General features: G+C 42.8%; 1 protein-coding gene across 8 annotated transcripts in view; it reads right to left on the bottom strand.

Annotated features, from left to right (window-relative positions):
* TTLL7 (tubulin tyrosine ligase like 7) overlaps nucleotides 1-17,266 on the bottom strand; it is a 238,548-nt gene that overhangs the window by 66,516 nt on the left and 154,766 nt on the right. For all 8 annotated transcript variants that reach the window (XR_003758890.2, XM_029063251.2, XM_029063252.2 and 5 more), the window contains exons 14-18: nucleotides 16,073-16,159; nucleotides 13,487-13,682; nucleotides 9,218-9,498; nucleotides 7,879-8,013; nucleotides 401-481 (exon numbers count right to left, since the gene is read on the bottom strand). Coding sequence is in view for 7 of the 8 variants with exons in the window: in XM_029063251.2 (XP_028919084.1) it covers nucleotides 401-481; nucleotides 7,879-8,013; nucleotides 9,218-9,498; nucleotides 13,487-13,682; nucleotides 16,073-16,159 (780 nt within the window). In the remaining variant the exon portion in view is untranslated. The remainder of the gene's footprint in view (nucleotides 1-400; nucleotides 482-7,878; nucleotides 8,014-9,217; nucleotides 9,499-13,486; nucleotides 13,683-16,072; nucleotides 16,160-17,266) is intronic.

Raw genomic sequence — 17,266 nt, 5'->3', positions numbered from 1 at the left:
GATGTGGAACGGCCTATCTGCTTGGCAATTCTGCTGCAATATAATAATAATAATATTGGTATTTGTTAAGCACTTATGTGCAGAGCACTGTTCTAAGCACTGGGGTAGATACAGGATAATCAGGTTGTCTCACGTGGGGCTCACAGTCTTCATCCCCATTTTACAGATGAGGTCACCGAGGCACAGAGAAGTGAAGTGACTCGTCCAAAGTCACACAGCTGAGAAGTGGCAGAGTCAGGATTAAAATCCACGTCCTCTGACTCCCAAGCCCGGGCTCTTTCCACTGAGCTACGCTGCTTCTCTGATATCTGGAGCATTGACATGGGGAACATTAATGCCCCTTTGTTTTTTTTTTTACTCCTCGTTCTGTTAGGGCAAAAATGCATTAGACTTCACTTACCTTCCGTTGTTTAATAGAGTCCAATTTTATGAGCCAGTATGAAGCAATTTTTGTTTTATGGTACTTCCAGTTATCCATGATCTGTATTTGGGGAGGAAAGAAATAGAAATATAACCTATTATTTCCCCCACAAGTGCCAAGCATCTATTAAAATAAGTGTTGCTATGAATTCCAACAACTTGTTCGAAGAAGATATCACCAGGAAATGAAGAATCTAGGCATGCTCCAAATGCTACTTTATGTATGCAGAGGTTTTGTAATTTGTTTAATTAATGATTATTTTCTGAAATGGCAGAAATCCCAGATCTTCGGTGAAATGCTTAACGACAGAGCTCGTCTGCGTGTTGTAGAAGGCATTTTCAGATACATGCTCACAGAAAAAAAAAAGCAGATGAGATTCTCCATTACACTTTTCCATCATTGAATAAATATTAGATAATAATTCAAACTCTTCCATATGAATAAGGTTAATAAGCCAAATTATCCTGACGTATGAAATGCTCCTGGAGTCAAATAATTACCACCGGAAGCTGCATGAACTCTTAAAAGCCACTAAAACGCCATTTAGCAAATTCCTGCTTTCGGTCAAAAGAAAGAAACAGCACTGTCATAGAGACGTCTCCTGATTTACGATCATGCGCCGGAACTTGCATACGCGAGGACGGACACGACCCAGGCACGTGGAAATGCTCATTGGCAACTTGGGCTACTGAAAAGCACCAGGTCTGGATGTCAGGAGACCTGGTTTTTATCCAGCTCGGCCACTGGCAAACCGTGTGACTTTGGACATTTGTAAAATGGAGGAAATTATACCTTTCCTCTCACACCCTCACAGGTACCTGTAATTGTATTTATTTATGTTAATGTCTACCTCTCCCTCTAGGCTGTAAGTTAGTTGTAGGCAGGTCATTTGTCTGTTACATTATACTCTCCCAAGATCAGTGCTCTGCACACAGTAAACTCTCAATAAATACGATTGACTGAAATAGTAGTCTTAATATTTAATCAGTGTTTGGTGTGTGCAAAGGACTCTACTACGTGCTAGCACAATATACATGGGTAAGAATTAGACCCCTGGCCCTCAGGAGGACCAAAAACTAAGAATTCAGTGGCAAGGGGGCTGGCGAGGGACACGCAAGCAAAAATACACAAAAACACAAATTCAAAATAAAATGTGGAGGCTAAAATCTGCAGGGTACTGTGGGTAGAAGAGCAGTTTCAGGATCTCCGGCTCGGCATTTTGTGGACCGGGAGGTCTGCCCTTCCCTCCAAGATGGAGTCAGTCAGGCAATTGTATTTGTTGAGCACTTACTGTGTGCAGAGTACTGTACTAAACACTTGGGAAGTACAATATAACAATAAACAGTTTCCCTGCCCACAATTAGTTTAAAGTCTAGAGTTGGAGACAGACATTAATAGAAATGAATGACAAATACATACATAAGTGCTTGTGGGGCTGGGGTGGGGATGAATAAAGGGAGCAAGTCAGGGCGACGCTTAAGGGAACGGGAGAAGAAGAAACGAGAGCTTAGTCAGGGAAGGTCTCTTCCATGAGCAAGGCAGCTCAAAGTATACACGATTACTTCATTAATCTGTTCCCTGGTGATTTAAGCTATCGATGGGGCCTGGGGACTAAAAAATAAATTTGGAGCCTGAATGATCTGGTTTCATTGACCTCATGGATTAAATTAACTAAATAACTGCCAAATCTCCAATTGGCTGTCCACCTCCACAAACAACCTTAATGACATTCATTCATTCAGTTGTATTTATTGAGTGCCTACTGTGTGCACAGCACTGTCCTAATGCTTGGGAGAGTAAAATAATAATAATAATAATAATAATGTTGGTATTTGTTAAGTGCTTAGTATGTGCAGAGCACTGTTCTAAGCACTGTGGTAGATACAGGGTAATCAGGTTGTCCCACGTGAGGCTCACAATCTAATCCCCATTTTACAGATGAGGTAACTGAAGCACCGAGAAGCGAAGTGACTTGCCCACAGTCACACAGCTGACACGTGGCAGAGCCGGGATTCGAACTCATGACCTCTGACTCCCAAGCCCGGGCTCTTTCCACTGAGCCACGCTCAGACACATTCCTTGAGCACAACGAGCTTAGGGTCTTGTGTCTTTGCGAGGCAGTCAGACCAACCACCAACTAATATTCTGCTGGTCTATGAAGTCTTCCCGGGATCTTTCTTCCAGATTCAGGGAATGAGGACTGTTAGTGCTCTTAAAATATACTTACTGTGCCTTAATCTCATCTCTCCTGACACTGATCTTTTTCTTACTCATACCTGCCCTCCTGTTTGGAATCTTTTCCCCCATCACATCCAGGAGGCCACTGCTCTCCCCATCTTCGAGATCCTTCTGAAACCCTCCAGGAGACCTTCCCTAATTAATTTCTCTTTTTAATTAATACCCCTCAACTGAGACTTCAGCCCTTTTGCATCACCAAAGCACTGCGGTGCTCGCCCCTCTCCACAAAATTTATGTGCGTATCTAGACTGTAGAGCTTGTTGTGGGCAGGGGATGTGCCTACCAACTCTGTTATACTGTACTCTCCCCAGCGCTTAGTACAGAGCTCCGCATGCAGTAAGTGTTCAATAAATACAATCGATCGATTGATCTTTATGTTCTGTTGATTCTTCCTTTCCTGTACTTTTAGTGCCTCTCTCTTCCACTAGATAGCAAAATCCTTGAGGGCAGAAATTATGACTACTAATTCTATTGTAGTCTCCCTACTTGGCTCACAATAGACTCACAATAAATACTATTGATTGATCAATTAATTGATGCTTCATACAAGTGTTTTGGTCGACTCACAATAAATGCTATGGATTTATCAGTTAATTAATAATGTTGGTATTTGTTAAGCGCTTACTATGTGCAGGCCACTGTTCTAAGCGCTGGTGTAGATACAGGGTCATCAGGTTGTCCCACAAGAGGCTCACAGTTAATCCCTATTTGACAGATGAGGTGACTGAGGCACAGAGAAGTTAAGTGACTTGCCCACAGTCACACAGCTGACAAGTGGCAGAGCCAGAATTCGAACCCACGATCTCTGACTCCCAAGCCCGTGCTCTTTCAACTGAGCCATGCTGCTTCTCAATTGATGTTTCAAACAAGTGTTTTGGTCTCACGTAAATCACACGGACGTAACGTACCTAATGGTCAAAACTCACCTGGGGACAGGATTGATTTATACCTAGATTTTTACGTTCTAATTTTTTTAAAGACTAAGGAGACTAGAGACCCCATTATCTCACGATGTCCTTTCCAACTCTATAACATTAGTCGCAGTAATAATATTCACTGAATAACAGCTGGGGGTGAAATACGATTGAATGAATGTATGTTCTAAGGTCTTGATACTCTAAGAGAGAAGCAGCGTGGCTTAATGAAAAAAGCCCGGGCTTGGGAGTCAGAGGTTGTGGGTTCTAATCCCGGCTCCACCACTCATCAGCTGCGTGATTTTGGGAAAATCACTTAACTTCTCTGTTCCTCGGTTACCTCATCTGGAAAATAGGGATTAAGACTGTGAGCCCCACGTGGGACAACCTGATTACTTTGTATCTACACTAGCACTTAGAACAGTGCTTGGCACAGAGTAAGCGCTTAACAAATACCATCATTATTATTATCATTATTATTATTATTATTATTAAACCACGAATGGTATTAATTGAGCGCTAGAAGCAGCATGGCCTAGTGGCAAGAGCACGGGCTTGGGAGTCAGAGGTCATGGGTTCTAATCCTGGCTCTGTCACCTGTCTGCTGTGTGACCCTGGGAAAGTCACTTTACTTTTCTGTGCCTCAGTGACCTCATCTGTCAAATGGGGATTGAGACTGTGAGCTTCATGTGGGACAACCTGATTACCTTGTATCTACGCCAGTGCTTAGAACATTGCTTGGCAAATAGTAAGCACTTAAATACCATCATCATTGTTATTATTATTATTACTAAGAACTTGAGAGAATACAATACAACAGAGTTGATAGATATGTATCTTGTTTCTACACCAGTGCTTAGAACAGTGCTTGGCACATGGTAACTGCTTAATAAATACCATAATTATTATTATTATATTCTCTACCCACAGGCAACTTACAGTCTAGAGACAACAGGCATACAGCTTGTTTCAAGCATTTAATCAGTTTTCTGTTGCCCAGAGTACAACTGATATTTGAACGTGATTTTTCTAGAAGGCCTTTTAAAACTTTAATGCTTGTATTTTGGCATTATTTAGCATTATATTTTGTAGTTCTGTGTATTTTAATTAGCAGTGATTATAAGCAATTGGAATTAAGGCTCTGAAACATTAAAACTAAAAACAGACTCTGAGCCACAATAAGCCACTAGATGGGGCAGTTATTTTTTAAAAGAGAAAATCCTTAAAGGGAATATGCAAATATATTTTAATACTAAAAATGTTTTAAAAATATTTGAGCAAAATGTTCCTGTCCTACAGTGGTGTAAGAAGTGGGCTGCTCAGGTGAAGGAGATGGACTGACTTTCTCACCAAAAAGATTTGCAATATTTCTGACAACTTTAGTATAGCTAGCCCTTAGTTTTCTAAAAATCCTATTGAAGAACTGTGTGCGTAAAATGAACCAAAAAACTGAAGCTGTAGTTTTACAGGAATTTGAAAACATGCCACTAGATGGTGCAAATAATTTTCCAAAGAGAAAAACATAGTAAATAATAGTACCTTATTTGATTATTAGACAAATAAAATTAAACTCTCTGAACTCACACTTGGATTCAAATAAATCTTGACACAATGCTAAGGATGTGAAATCAGTGTGTAATAATAATAATAATCATGGCATTTGTTGAGCCCGTTGTTCAGTAGGGATTGTCTCTGTGTCTGAATTGTACTTTCCAAGTGCTTAGTACAGTGCTGAATACAATCGAATGAATTTGTTAAGTGCTTACTATGTGCCAGGCACTGTATTGAGCGCTGGGGTGTATCTGAGCAAATTGGGTTGGACACAGTCCCTGTCCCACGTGGGGCTCACAGACTCAATCCCCATTTTACAGATGAAGGAACTGAGGCAGAGAGAAGTGAAATGACTTGCCAGAGGTCACACAGCAGACAAGTGGCAGAGGCAGGATTAGAACTCATGACTTTCTGACTCCCAGGTCTGTGCTCTATCCGCTACACCAAATTATGTAATCATCTTGGATTTATATACGGGAAGTTTACTAATATTGAACATAACTGGCTCTTAAAAACTGTATCCTAAGCTGTTACATCAGAAAGCCAGAAACAGTTTTCTCCAAGGAACTCTTATTTAAATGGGAAATTGGTTCCTGAATTAAGATACCTTATCTTTAACCAAAACTACCCTGAATTCCATGCTAAAATAATCATACATTGATCAAAGGTATTCATTGGGTGCTTTCTGTGAGCTGAGCACCATATTAAGCACTTGGGAGCATATAACGTAAACGTGTTGGAAGACAATCAATAAACTGTATTGATTGAGTACTTACTGTGTGCAGAGCACTGTACTAAACACCTTGGAGAGTACAATGGAGCAGAGCTGGTAGACATGTTCTCTGTCTACAAAAAGTTTAGGGTCTAGAGGAGGAGGCAGATTTACTTCTACAACGCAGCATACTCACTCACACTCCTCTAATGCCAACCTATCCACGTCCTGCCTCTGGCCTGGAACTCCTTCCCACTTTATATCCGGCAAACTATCACTCTTCCTCCCTTCAAAGCTGGAATTTCATTGTGGGCAGGGAGTGTGTCTGCTACACTGTTATCCTGGACTCTCCCCAGCAGTGCTCTGCACACAGTAAGCGCTCAATAAATGCATTTGACTGACTCATTTCTCCTACTCTCTCTCCCTTCTGCGTCATTCTTGCACTTGGATTTGTTCCCTTTACTCACCCCATCCTCCACCAGAGAAGCAGCTTGGCTCAATGGAAAGAGCACGGGCTTAAGAGTCAGAGGTCATGGGTTCTAATCCCCGCTCCTCCACCTGTCAGCTCTGTGACTTTAGGCAAGTCACTTAACTTCTCGGTGCCTCAGTGAGCAAATCTGTAAAATGGGGATTTTCAAGTGAGACAACCTGATTATCTTGTATCTACCCCAGTGTTTAGAACAGTGCTCAGCACATAGTAAACACTTAACAAATACCAACATTATTATTATTACGTACATATCGTAATTTCTTGTAATGTCCCTCTCTAGACTGTAATAATAATATTAATTGTGGTTTCTTTCAGGCACTTACTATTTGCCGGGCACTTTATTAAGCGCTGGGTTAGATGTAAAGTAATCGGGTTAGACAGAGTCCCTGTCCCCTATGGGGCTCACAATCTTAATCCCCATTTTACAAATGTGGTAACTGAGGCGCAGAAAAGTGACTTGCCCCAGGTCTGCTCTGTGACAAGTGGTGGAGTCAGAATTAGAACCCTGGTCCTTCTGATTCCCAGACCTATGTTCTGCCTTTTAGACCACACTGTAAGCTCCTTGTGAGCAGCGAACATGTCTATCAAATCTGTCATTCTCTCCCAAGCCCTTAAGTAAAGCTCTCCGAACACAATATGCACTCATTAAATAATGGATTGATTGACTATCAGGTCAGATAGAATCCCCGTCCCCTCTGAGGCTGACAGTCTATGCAGGGAGAACAGGTATTTAAATCCCATTTTACAGACCGAGGAAACAGGCACAGAGAAGGGCGGCTAGGGGAGGTGGGTCAGATAATAATAATAATGTTGGTATTTGTTAAGCACTTACTATGTGCAGAGCACTGTTCTAAGCACTGGGGTAGATACAGGGTAATCAGGTTGCCCTACGTGAGGCTCAAAGTCTTAATCCCCATTTCACAGATGAGAAAACTGAGGCCCAGAGAAGTTAAGTGACTTGCCCACAGTCACACAGCTGACAAGTGGCAGAGCAGGGATTCGAACCCATGACCTCTGACTCCCAAGCCCGGGCTCTTTCCACTGAGCCACGCTGCTTCTCTCAGATGGGAGGCTCAGAAGAGTAATGCTGATTCTTGTCTTGTGGGAAGAAGTATTATGGTGTAGTGGCTAGAGCACGGGCTTGGAAATCAGAAGGTCATGGGTTCTAATCCCCGCTCTGCCACTTTGTCTGCTGTGTGACCTTGTGCAAGTCACTTCACTTCTCTGGGCCTCAGTTACCTCATCTGGAAAATGGGGAGTAAGACATTGAGCCCCACGTGGGACACCTTACCTGCTCTCTACCCCAGTGGTTAAAACAGTGCATGGCACATAGTAAATGCTTAACAAATACCATAATCATTATTATTATTACCTGACTTGCCCAAGGTCACACATCAGGCAGGTAATGGAACTGGGACTAGAACCCTACTCTGTGTTGTTTCCACTAGGCCACTCTGTATCTCTCTGCTCACGCAATCACTACCGCGATGGGGAAGAATGATGAAGTGAGCACGAAGCTGCAGATGATTCATTCAGTTTATCGTATACTTACGTCATCTATAATCAACTCTCCCTCTTCATCGGCTTTTCCTGGAAATCTGATCCTCATTTCTTTCAAAACAAAAAGAGTCTGCTTTGTTAGCGCCTCTTCCTCCTCTTTTGTTCTCTGATGGAGCAAAGACTCACTCTAAAAATGGAAGAGAAGTAGAAACCAGACGAGGGTCTCATTTCATTGTGCAGTTATGAAATGAAAGATGTTTCTGGGGTACAAGTAATTTATTCCTAATGAAAAAATAAACCCATCTCAATAAAGAAGGAAACGATCTCATGGGCTCCCATGGGGGCAAAAAAATGGAAGCCAAAGCCAATACTTCCGTTGTGAAAATGAATTGCACATCACAAAAAGACACACACATTTTTCCACGATTGTTTACTCCAGTGATTCAGCATTAAACCAGTGAGGACATGTAGAGGTTTTTCCTCACTTCTAGCAAGTGAGTGAACAAAACCCGATCTCACTGAGCCCAACCAGTTCTGCATCGATATAATGAAGGAACTGATCCTAGATAAAAAAAAATTGTACTCCTTCCACAACATGTCGATCAATCATACTTCTTGTGTGCAGAGCACTGTTCTAAACGCTTGGCAGAGTATGACATTTCGTGCGTATGTACTTTAGACATTTCCAGTTGATTTTATTTCTACTTCATTATTCGTTGTTACCAAAATAAAATGGTTCATTACTATTTCTGGCTTCCCTTCCTCCAGTAATACTCTTCATATCATTTTATTTCTTTTTTCTTTTTTTTTAATTGCAGATAACTGCCACAGAGAATCAGCCGCCTCCCATTTTCCAGTTCTATAATTGGTACATGGCAAGAAGGCTGCATTAACCCCTCTAGGCATCATTATCTCAGAATGGTTCAAAAGCATCACATAAAAACATGTGCCTGGTTACAAAACAATTGCAGCGAAACCTTTGGACAGCAAACTGAAGCATCTGGGATTGGGGAAGGTGATGATTTGAAATGGCATTTCACTACAGCATACAAGAGAAAAACACTGTCTTATGTTTCTATATCTCCTACATCTGAAGAGCAATAAACACTATAATCCAGGCTTTAATGCTCTTTAAAAATCATTCGGGCTTTGGAAAAGCTCTTTGAGCTACAGGAGCAGCTACTGGATTCCTATTTAGCAGATGGGGAAACTAAAGAACAAGACCTATTTCACCAAAACCGTCACAGAGCCTTCGCATTTTAAACCCTCACTTCTGCATCTCAGGTCTAGTAAAGTCTTCTTTCAGGGCCCCGGACCTGACTTTGAAAGCGCTTTACGGTTTAAGCGCAGTCATCTTTAACTCTTAACGTCAGATGGAGCCGCTTACTCACCGCAGCCGAATGTACGGACCCCAGGCTGTTAGTGTGAGCCGTTTTGACGGAAGACGCGCTGCGATTTAAAGAATGGGACCGGTTCCCCGAAGATGGCCGTGTGCCTGGAATCCCTTGCTTAGCTGAGGACGGGCGAGGCTCCGTGGTGGGTAACTGGTTTGACAAGACGGAGATGGAACGAGGACAACTGACTGAACGTCTTATGGAGCTTGCGGATGATGGGGAGGAGGAGAAGGGCGGCATCCTTACTGCTTTAACAGAAGGTGTCCAGTGTATTCGGCCTGCGAAGATAAACAAACACGTGGCAGGAAATATTTAGTGGCCAAACTGCAAATGATGTTTCATAGAATGTCATCCGAAGGAAAGTCTGCAATGTAGCTCTATAACTCAAAAAGCCAATACAATCATAGAACGAATTAAGAGGAAAATGCAAAGGGAAACAGAAAAGGCCCATGTAGACCTGTTAGATCTTAGAAGTTCATTCATTCAACCAATCATACTTATTGAGCACTTACTTTGTGCAAAACATTGTACTAAGTGCTTAGTTTCCATAATAACTCTAGCATTTTTTAAGTGGTTACTATGCGTCAGCACATCGCCCCGACGTTCATCCTGCCTCCCACCTCCACAGCACATGTGTATCTATCTGCAATTGATTTTATTTATTTGTTCATATTAATGTCTGTCTCCCCTTCTAGGCAGTGAGCTCCTGGTGGGCAGGGAATGTGTCTGTTGTTGTACTGGGCTCTCCTAAGCATGTAGTACAGTGCTTTGCACACGTAAGCGCTCAATAAATACAACTGAAGAAGAAGAAGGGTAGAAACAAGTTGATGAGATTGGATAGTCCCTTGCCCACCCAAGGGATCACAATCTATTTGAGCCCCATTATACAGATGAGGAAACTGAGGCCCAGAGAGATTAATGACTTGCCCAAGGTCTTTCAGTAGGCCAGTGGCAGAACTGGGACTCAAACCCAGGTCTCCTGACTCCCGGCAGAAACCACTAACCCAGGGGTGAATTCACAGCAATAGCTCTTTGAACACAGTCTTCTAGCTCTGCGGCTCTAGCCCGTGTAAATGGCATTTCCCATTGATAAATATTTAATAACAACTTCAGTGTTTAGAGTAAATCAGAATCTAAATACCTAGAAAAACAAATATAGCATGGACACTGCCACTGCTAAAAAGAGTGATGGGGGACTGAGGTAAAAAGAGAGGGAAAGAGTAGAGGAGAAAGGAAAGGGATTTCAATTTCTCTTTTTTTTCCTCATTTCTCTCCTCCCTTTCTTCTTTCCAGGCTCGCCATCCCCTTTCCCTTCCTTTTTCTCCTAGAGCCCAGGGGTGTCTACAGGACTGTCGCTTGGGAAAGAATCAATCCATCGATCGAAGTTACTGATCGCTTACTGGATTCAGAGCACAGCCCTAAGCACTCAGGAGAGTACAATTCAAGAACAGAAGGATGAGGGTTGAAATTGAATAATAATAAATAATTATGGCATTTTTTAAGTGCTTACTATGGGCCAGGCACTGTACTAAGTGCTGGGGTGGATACAAGCAAATCGGGTTGGACACAGTCCCTGTTCCACATGGGGCTCACAGTCTCAAGCCCCATTTTACAGATGAGGTAACTGAGGCACAGAGAAGTGAAATGGTCATATAGCAGAAAAGTGGGAGAGCCGGGATTAGAGCCCATGACTTTCTGACACTGAGACCCAGGTTAGCAAATGTCTTTTGGTATCGAAGTTTGCTGTACACTCAAAAATCAGACACACTGCATCCAGTTTCCCTTGGAGTTCTATAAGGAAAGGAGACCCAACCACATAGTCTAGATGACTTACAGTTCCTTGGGAGGTGGACCAATTTTTCAGGGCCATTCCAGGCTCTAGAACTCCCTGAACTTTTCCACATTTTCTTTTTCTATACGTGTTGCCTTTCCCTCGGACTACACTGTCAGAGACTATTAAGTACAGAGGGAAAGGCTAGAGCTGTCCCAAGTTTTCGGAAAACTTCCCTTCATCAACCAATCGATGGTATTTATTGGGTGCACACTCTGTGCTAAGCGCTTGGGAGGGTACAAAACCACAGAGCTGGCAGTCGATAGCCCGTTCCTTCATAAATGCGCTACATTATCATGCAGGAACGCGTCTCTTTACAGTTTCCGTTTTTTGTGCATCATAATTAGGTAGCTGGGTGCGGGGCAGCTCTAAGGAAGATCATATTTGAACAGCTGCAGACTTTGCACATGCAGATGGTACAAATTCTGAATTCCCTTTGTTCATTCTCTGAAACATATTCGCTAAACTCCCAGTTCCTCACACACAGATTATCCAAATTGCAAATTACCCATCAACCTGAAAGGGAGTGATGCTTGGGTTGTAAGTTGCGATAGTATTAATTAAGCACTTACTGCTTACAAAGCACCGTGCTGAGTGCTGGGAAAGAATACATGGGTGGGAATTAGACATCTTCCCCGGTCGCTCTGTACTTGCGCTGCACATCCGATCGAGGACACAATGATTTCTCCCCCCCGCTTACTATAATACTGTGATAACGCTTACTATGTGTTAAGTGTAACTACAAGAGATTCAGCTCCCTGACAGTTCCAGTCCCTCTCAGGGCTCACGCTCAAAGGAAGAAAGGGCAGAGGATCCCATTTTAAAGCTGAGGAGACTGAGGCACAGAGGGGTTGAGTGAATTGCCCAAGGTCCAACGGGAGGCCACTGGCAGAGCGAGGATTAGAACCTGGATCTCCTGACTCTCAGCTCAGGCTCTTTCCACTAAATGATAATAATAATAACGTTGGTGCTTGTTAAGTGCTTACTATGTGCCGAGCACTGTTCTAAGCGCTGGGGGAGATACAGGGTAATCAGGTTGCCCCACTTTTGGCTCAAAGTCTTCATCCCCATTTTACAGATGAGGTAACTGAGGCATCGAGAAGTCAAGTGATTTGCCCAAAGTCACACAGCTGACAGGTGGCGGAGCCAGGATTAGAACCCACGACCTCTGACTCCTAAGTCCGTTCTCTTTCCACTGAGCCACGCTGCTTCTCACTAGGACACATGCTATGTTTCAGCACTTAGCACAGTGCCTGGCACACAGAAAGCACTTATTAAATACTATAATTATCGTTAATCAATTTAGTCTAACTGCATGATTGGTTTCGATTTTGAAAATTCTACCCAGAAAGGGTAGGGACGCATAAGTCCGTGGGGACAGGGATCGTGCCTAGCGACTCGACTGAATTGAGAAGCAGCATGGTGCAGCGGAGAGAGCACAGGCCTGGGAGAGTCAGGACATCATGGGTTCTAATCCCGACTCTGCCACTTGTCCTCTGTGTGACCTCGGGCAAGTCATTTCACTTCTCTGTGCCTCAGTTATGTCATCTGTAAAATGGGGATTGAGACTGCGAGCCCCACATGAGACTGGGACTATGTCCAACCGGATTTGCTTGTAGCCACCCCAGTGCTTAGTACAGTGTCTGGCACACAACAAGCACTTAACGAATACCATAATTAGCAGCGTGGCTTAGTGGAAAGAGCAGCTGTGTGACTTTGGGCAACTCACTTAACTTCTCTGTGCCTCAGTTACCTCATATTGAAAATGGGAAATAAGATGGTGAGCCCCACGTGGGACAACCTGATGACCCTGTATCTCCCCCAGCACTTAGAACGGTGCTTGGCACATGGTAAGTGCTTAACAAATACCATTATTATTTATTTTACTACTCTCTCAAGCACTTCAGTGCTCTGCAGACAGTAAGTGCTCAATAAACACCACTGATTGATGGATGGGGGGAATGGATAGTCACGCGCTTGATGAGTTTGGGAAATTCCCTTTGTGGAAATATGTATAGAAGTAGACTTCATTTTAATACCTGTTTCCTCTTCTAGACTAAGGTCATTGCGGGCAGGGAATGTGTCCCCCAAGTCTGCTGTATCGTACTCTCCCAAGTGCTTACTTCAGTGCTCTGCACACAGAAAGCAGTCAATAAATATGATTGATTGATAAAAGAGACAGAAGGAAGCGATTCCAGTGTTCTTTGGTCCAGCCTCCACCCCACCTGTCCCAGGCCAATCTCAGCTGATGGGTAAATGTAGGGCTCTCCCAAATGCTTAGTACAGTGCTCTGCACACAGACAGAGCTCAATAAATACGACGGAACGAATGGATGAATATAGGCTTTCCCAAGCCAGGCACCCCACCTTGTGGATAGCAGAGGGAAGAGTATACTTTGTCGGATCTACATTTTAAGGTAGAAACAGGCAACTTACTGGATCGTTCAACCAATTTGCATTTGGGGTCAGCTGGGTCGTAGGTCACCTTCTTCTCTCTCTTCTCATTTTGGTATTCTTCTTTCTCTTCTTCTTCCGACCCCAGAGTATCGCTGCTGTTGTCAAAACTACTATCGCTGCTGTAGTTCTTCTGTTTTCTCAGGATGCTCGCACTCTCTGGCATAGAGTACAGAGGCTAAAGAATAATTCGAAAAAAGATTAAGCGGCACGCTTGCTAAAAATCGAAGGCTAACATCATCGCCTAATGCAGTCGGTAATGTTTCCATTTTCGACATTCCTTTTTCAACCGAAGGACTAAAACGGGTAAAGATCGGAGATGGCTAGAATGCTTTTTGAGATAAAAGGAGATTTAACTAATATTTCGGGCCCGATACAGATTGCCTCTCGAATGATATCATTCAAGTACCATACTGAGGAAAATGCCATTTATAATCACGACATATGGAATTTTAGCTGAAATGGCATCACGTAATCACAGCAAAATGCTCAGAATAGAGGCTTTGAACGGCAAAGTGAGACTTTGCAAAACAAAGTAAAATATGAGCTAGAAGTACAAAAACGGAACCAAGACAAACTCTGCCCCATGGCTCGGAGAGAGATCACTCATCAGTGGAGTCGCAGATGAGCATTCTCCTTACATGCTTAATTTGCAGAGTTGGAAAAAAAAAAACACCCACCCTCCCTGGAATTAAGAGAGAAGCAGCTGGAGAAGCAGCTATAAAAACAGCAGGGATTGCCTGGGGCCTCTGCCTCTAATTCAATTCTTTTGGTTGCAAGAGCTACAAAACAGAGAGAAACCAAGAACCTGTCCCCTCAGATGACGCGTACATATAATATTCCTCGTACGGTTAATTTGTCGCTGGGCCTTTTAAAATTATTTTTTTTCTGATAATTATCCATTTTCCAAGTTAGTCTTGATAGGATTCATATGTCTCTTGTCAGATGATTCCTAACTCCAACACAGATGCTCTTGCCATATTGAAGCAATCTTGCTTCCTTTTCTTACACTGTATAATAAATGAAGCATATAATGTGAAAATTAACATGGCGTGGTTTTCTTGTTTGTGGGTGGGGAAGGACCGGGTTGAAGGTGTTATTGGCACAAATATAAAATGTCATGCAGTGGTGTGGAATAACCTCTGTGTTTGGGACCTCCTGTTCCCAATTCTCCCAGCTGACCTGTTTCCAATGATTCGAGAAGGCACAAGGATTTGACCATCTCTGTTTTACGGGGAACCCACAGCCCAGAACAAGATGTTTGTGGACATTGGATAATTCAAGAGATTATTCATTACACTTACTATTTCCCACCTATTGCTACTGGAACTTGAGTACCTTCTCGGATCCATCCACGCCTGTTTTCTTGTCCTCTTTCCTTTCTCCCTCACTGCTGCTGACCCTCTAAATTTTTCCCCCGGTTCTGGTTACCGTTTTTCCCAGCTCACGCAAGAACAACATGTGTTAATGGATTACCGAATGACCCCATCGTAGAGGACGTCAGCAATGATGTAGGTAAGACAGTAGTGAACAGTTAATGACTCTACCCTGACTCTATCCCAACCACTTCACCTGAAGAATTGAACAGGGCAACATGATTCTCACGCTGAGAAGCAGCGTGGCTTAGTGGAAAAAACACGGGTTTAGGAGTCAGAGGACATGGGTTCTAATCCCGGTTCCCTCACTGTAAAATGGGCAAAACACTTAACTTCTCTGTGCCTCGATTCCCTCATCTGTAAAATGGGGATTAAGACTGTGAGCCCCATGGAGAAGCAGCGTGGCTCAGTGGAAAGAGCATGGGCTTTGGAGTCAGGGCTCATGAGTTCGAATCCCAGCTCTGCCACTTGTCGGCTGTGTGACTGTGGGCAAGTCACTTAACTTCTCTGTGCCTCAGTTCCCTCATCTGTAAAATGGGGATTAAGACTGTGAGCCCCACGTGGGACAACCTGATTCTCCTATGTCTACCCCAGCGCTTAGAACAGTGCTCGGCACATAGTAAGCGCTTAACAAATACCAACATTATTATTATTATTATTATTATGTGGGACAGGGACTGTGTCCAACCTAATTTGCTTGTACCTACCCCAGCGCTTAGAACAGTGAATAACCTCTGTGTTTGGGACCTCCTGTTCCCAATTCTCCCAGCTGTCCTGTTTCCAATGATTCAAGAAGGAAGGGAAAAGTATTTGACCATCTCTGTTTCACAAAACAGGTTGGACACAGGTTGTCCAACCTGATTTGCTGTATCTACCCCAGTGCTTAGAACAGTGCTTGGCACATAGTAAGCGCTTAACAAATACCATTATTATTATTATTATGATCATCTACTACAAGCCACTGAGCTTTCAGGGCCATCCTCTAGACTTTAGGCCCGCTGCAGGCAGGGAATGTGTCTGCCCAGCTCTGTTATATTGTCCTCTCCCAAGTGCTTAATACAGAGCTCTGTACATAGTAAGTGCTCAGTAAATGCCATTTACGATTAAGCCACTGAAACAGTGAGAAAGCTGGAAGAGGAAATAAACAGTATGAGGTTTATTCACTTGGAATACCAAAAATAAAACTTTATACCTTTGGTCCTCGAGATCTGGCACATTTTCCCATCAGCTTTTCATCATCTATCTCACACTGCTCCAGAAGATCCAAAATATCTTCCTCCTAAAAATGAGAATCAAAGCCCATGAACACTCCCCAGTATCTTTCCTCTTTTCTATGGCCCAATACAATGTATGGATGGACAGTACCTGGCCTATTCCAATTACTTAGCAACTAAACGGTATGTGTTTTCAAAACTACCCAAAGGCGCATAATTTTACAGAAATCATCCGCAGTGGGCTTTCCTAAAGGAAATCGCTTCATAATTATCAGTACAATAAGCACTCAATAAAATGACCGAATGAATAATGCTTTTAATTGGAGCTTTTGATCCTCATTCAGTCAACCCCCGAGACAACAAATACATTTGGCTAAATAACCCTTGAAATAAAGGGGTACTTCTGGTAGCATTCTTGAAATGACATTATTCATTTGTCAATAACAAAATTAAATCCAGTCATTAGTATATTAATGTTAGATATTCAAACTACTGAGACTTACTTGGGATGCAACATGAGCAGTTATTAATTAAAAATATTTGCCTCAAGGATTTCAGTGCCAGGTTTAAAAGAAAGTCTTCATTTCCTGCAAATTTACTGAAAACTTCTGAAATTCCATCTCAAACCTGTTAATTAGTGCAAATATCTCTTTGTTTACCAAGCAGGTAATGACATTTCTGTGCGAGGATTTTTTTTTAGGCACAGCAAAATAATGCATTCTTTTAATGTCAAATGGGACCCTCTATAATCTGATTTCCACCCACCTTCACTTCACCGAAACCACTCTCTCCAAGGTAACCGATGACCTTCTCCTTGTCAACGCCAGTGAACTTTACTCCATCCTAATCCTTCTAGACTCTCCACTGCCTTTAACCCTGTGGACCGGCCCTTTGTGGAAACGTTAACATCGGTTTCACTGTCACTACCTTCTCTTTGTTTTTCTCCTACCTCTATGCTCTCTCCTTCTTGGTCTCTTTCACCAGCCCTTCCTTTATCTCCCTAACTGTGAGGAGTCTCTCGGAGTTCCCATTCTCTTCAAAACCTAAATTCACCTAAATTCACTCTCTTGGAGACCTCATCTACCTCTCTGTGGGTCACTCACAAATCTAGCCCTCTTCTTCTCTGCAATATTTCATCTCCTTCTGCCTCGAGAACATCTTACATGGATGCC

This window comes from Ornithorhynchus anatinus, chromosome 4 (genome assembly GCF_004115215.2).
Source record: "Ornithorhynchus anatinus isolate Pmale09 chromosome 4, mOrnAna1.pri.v4, whole genome shotgun sequence".
NCBI lineage: Eukaryota > Metazoa > Chordata > Mammalia > Monotremata > Ornithorhynchidae > Ornithorhynchus > Ornithorhynchus anatinus.
This window is presented reverse-complemented; position numbering and strand designations above follow the sequence as displayed.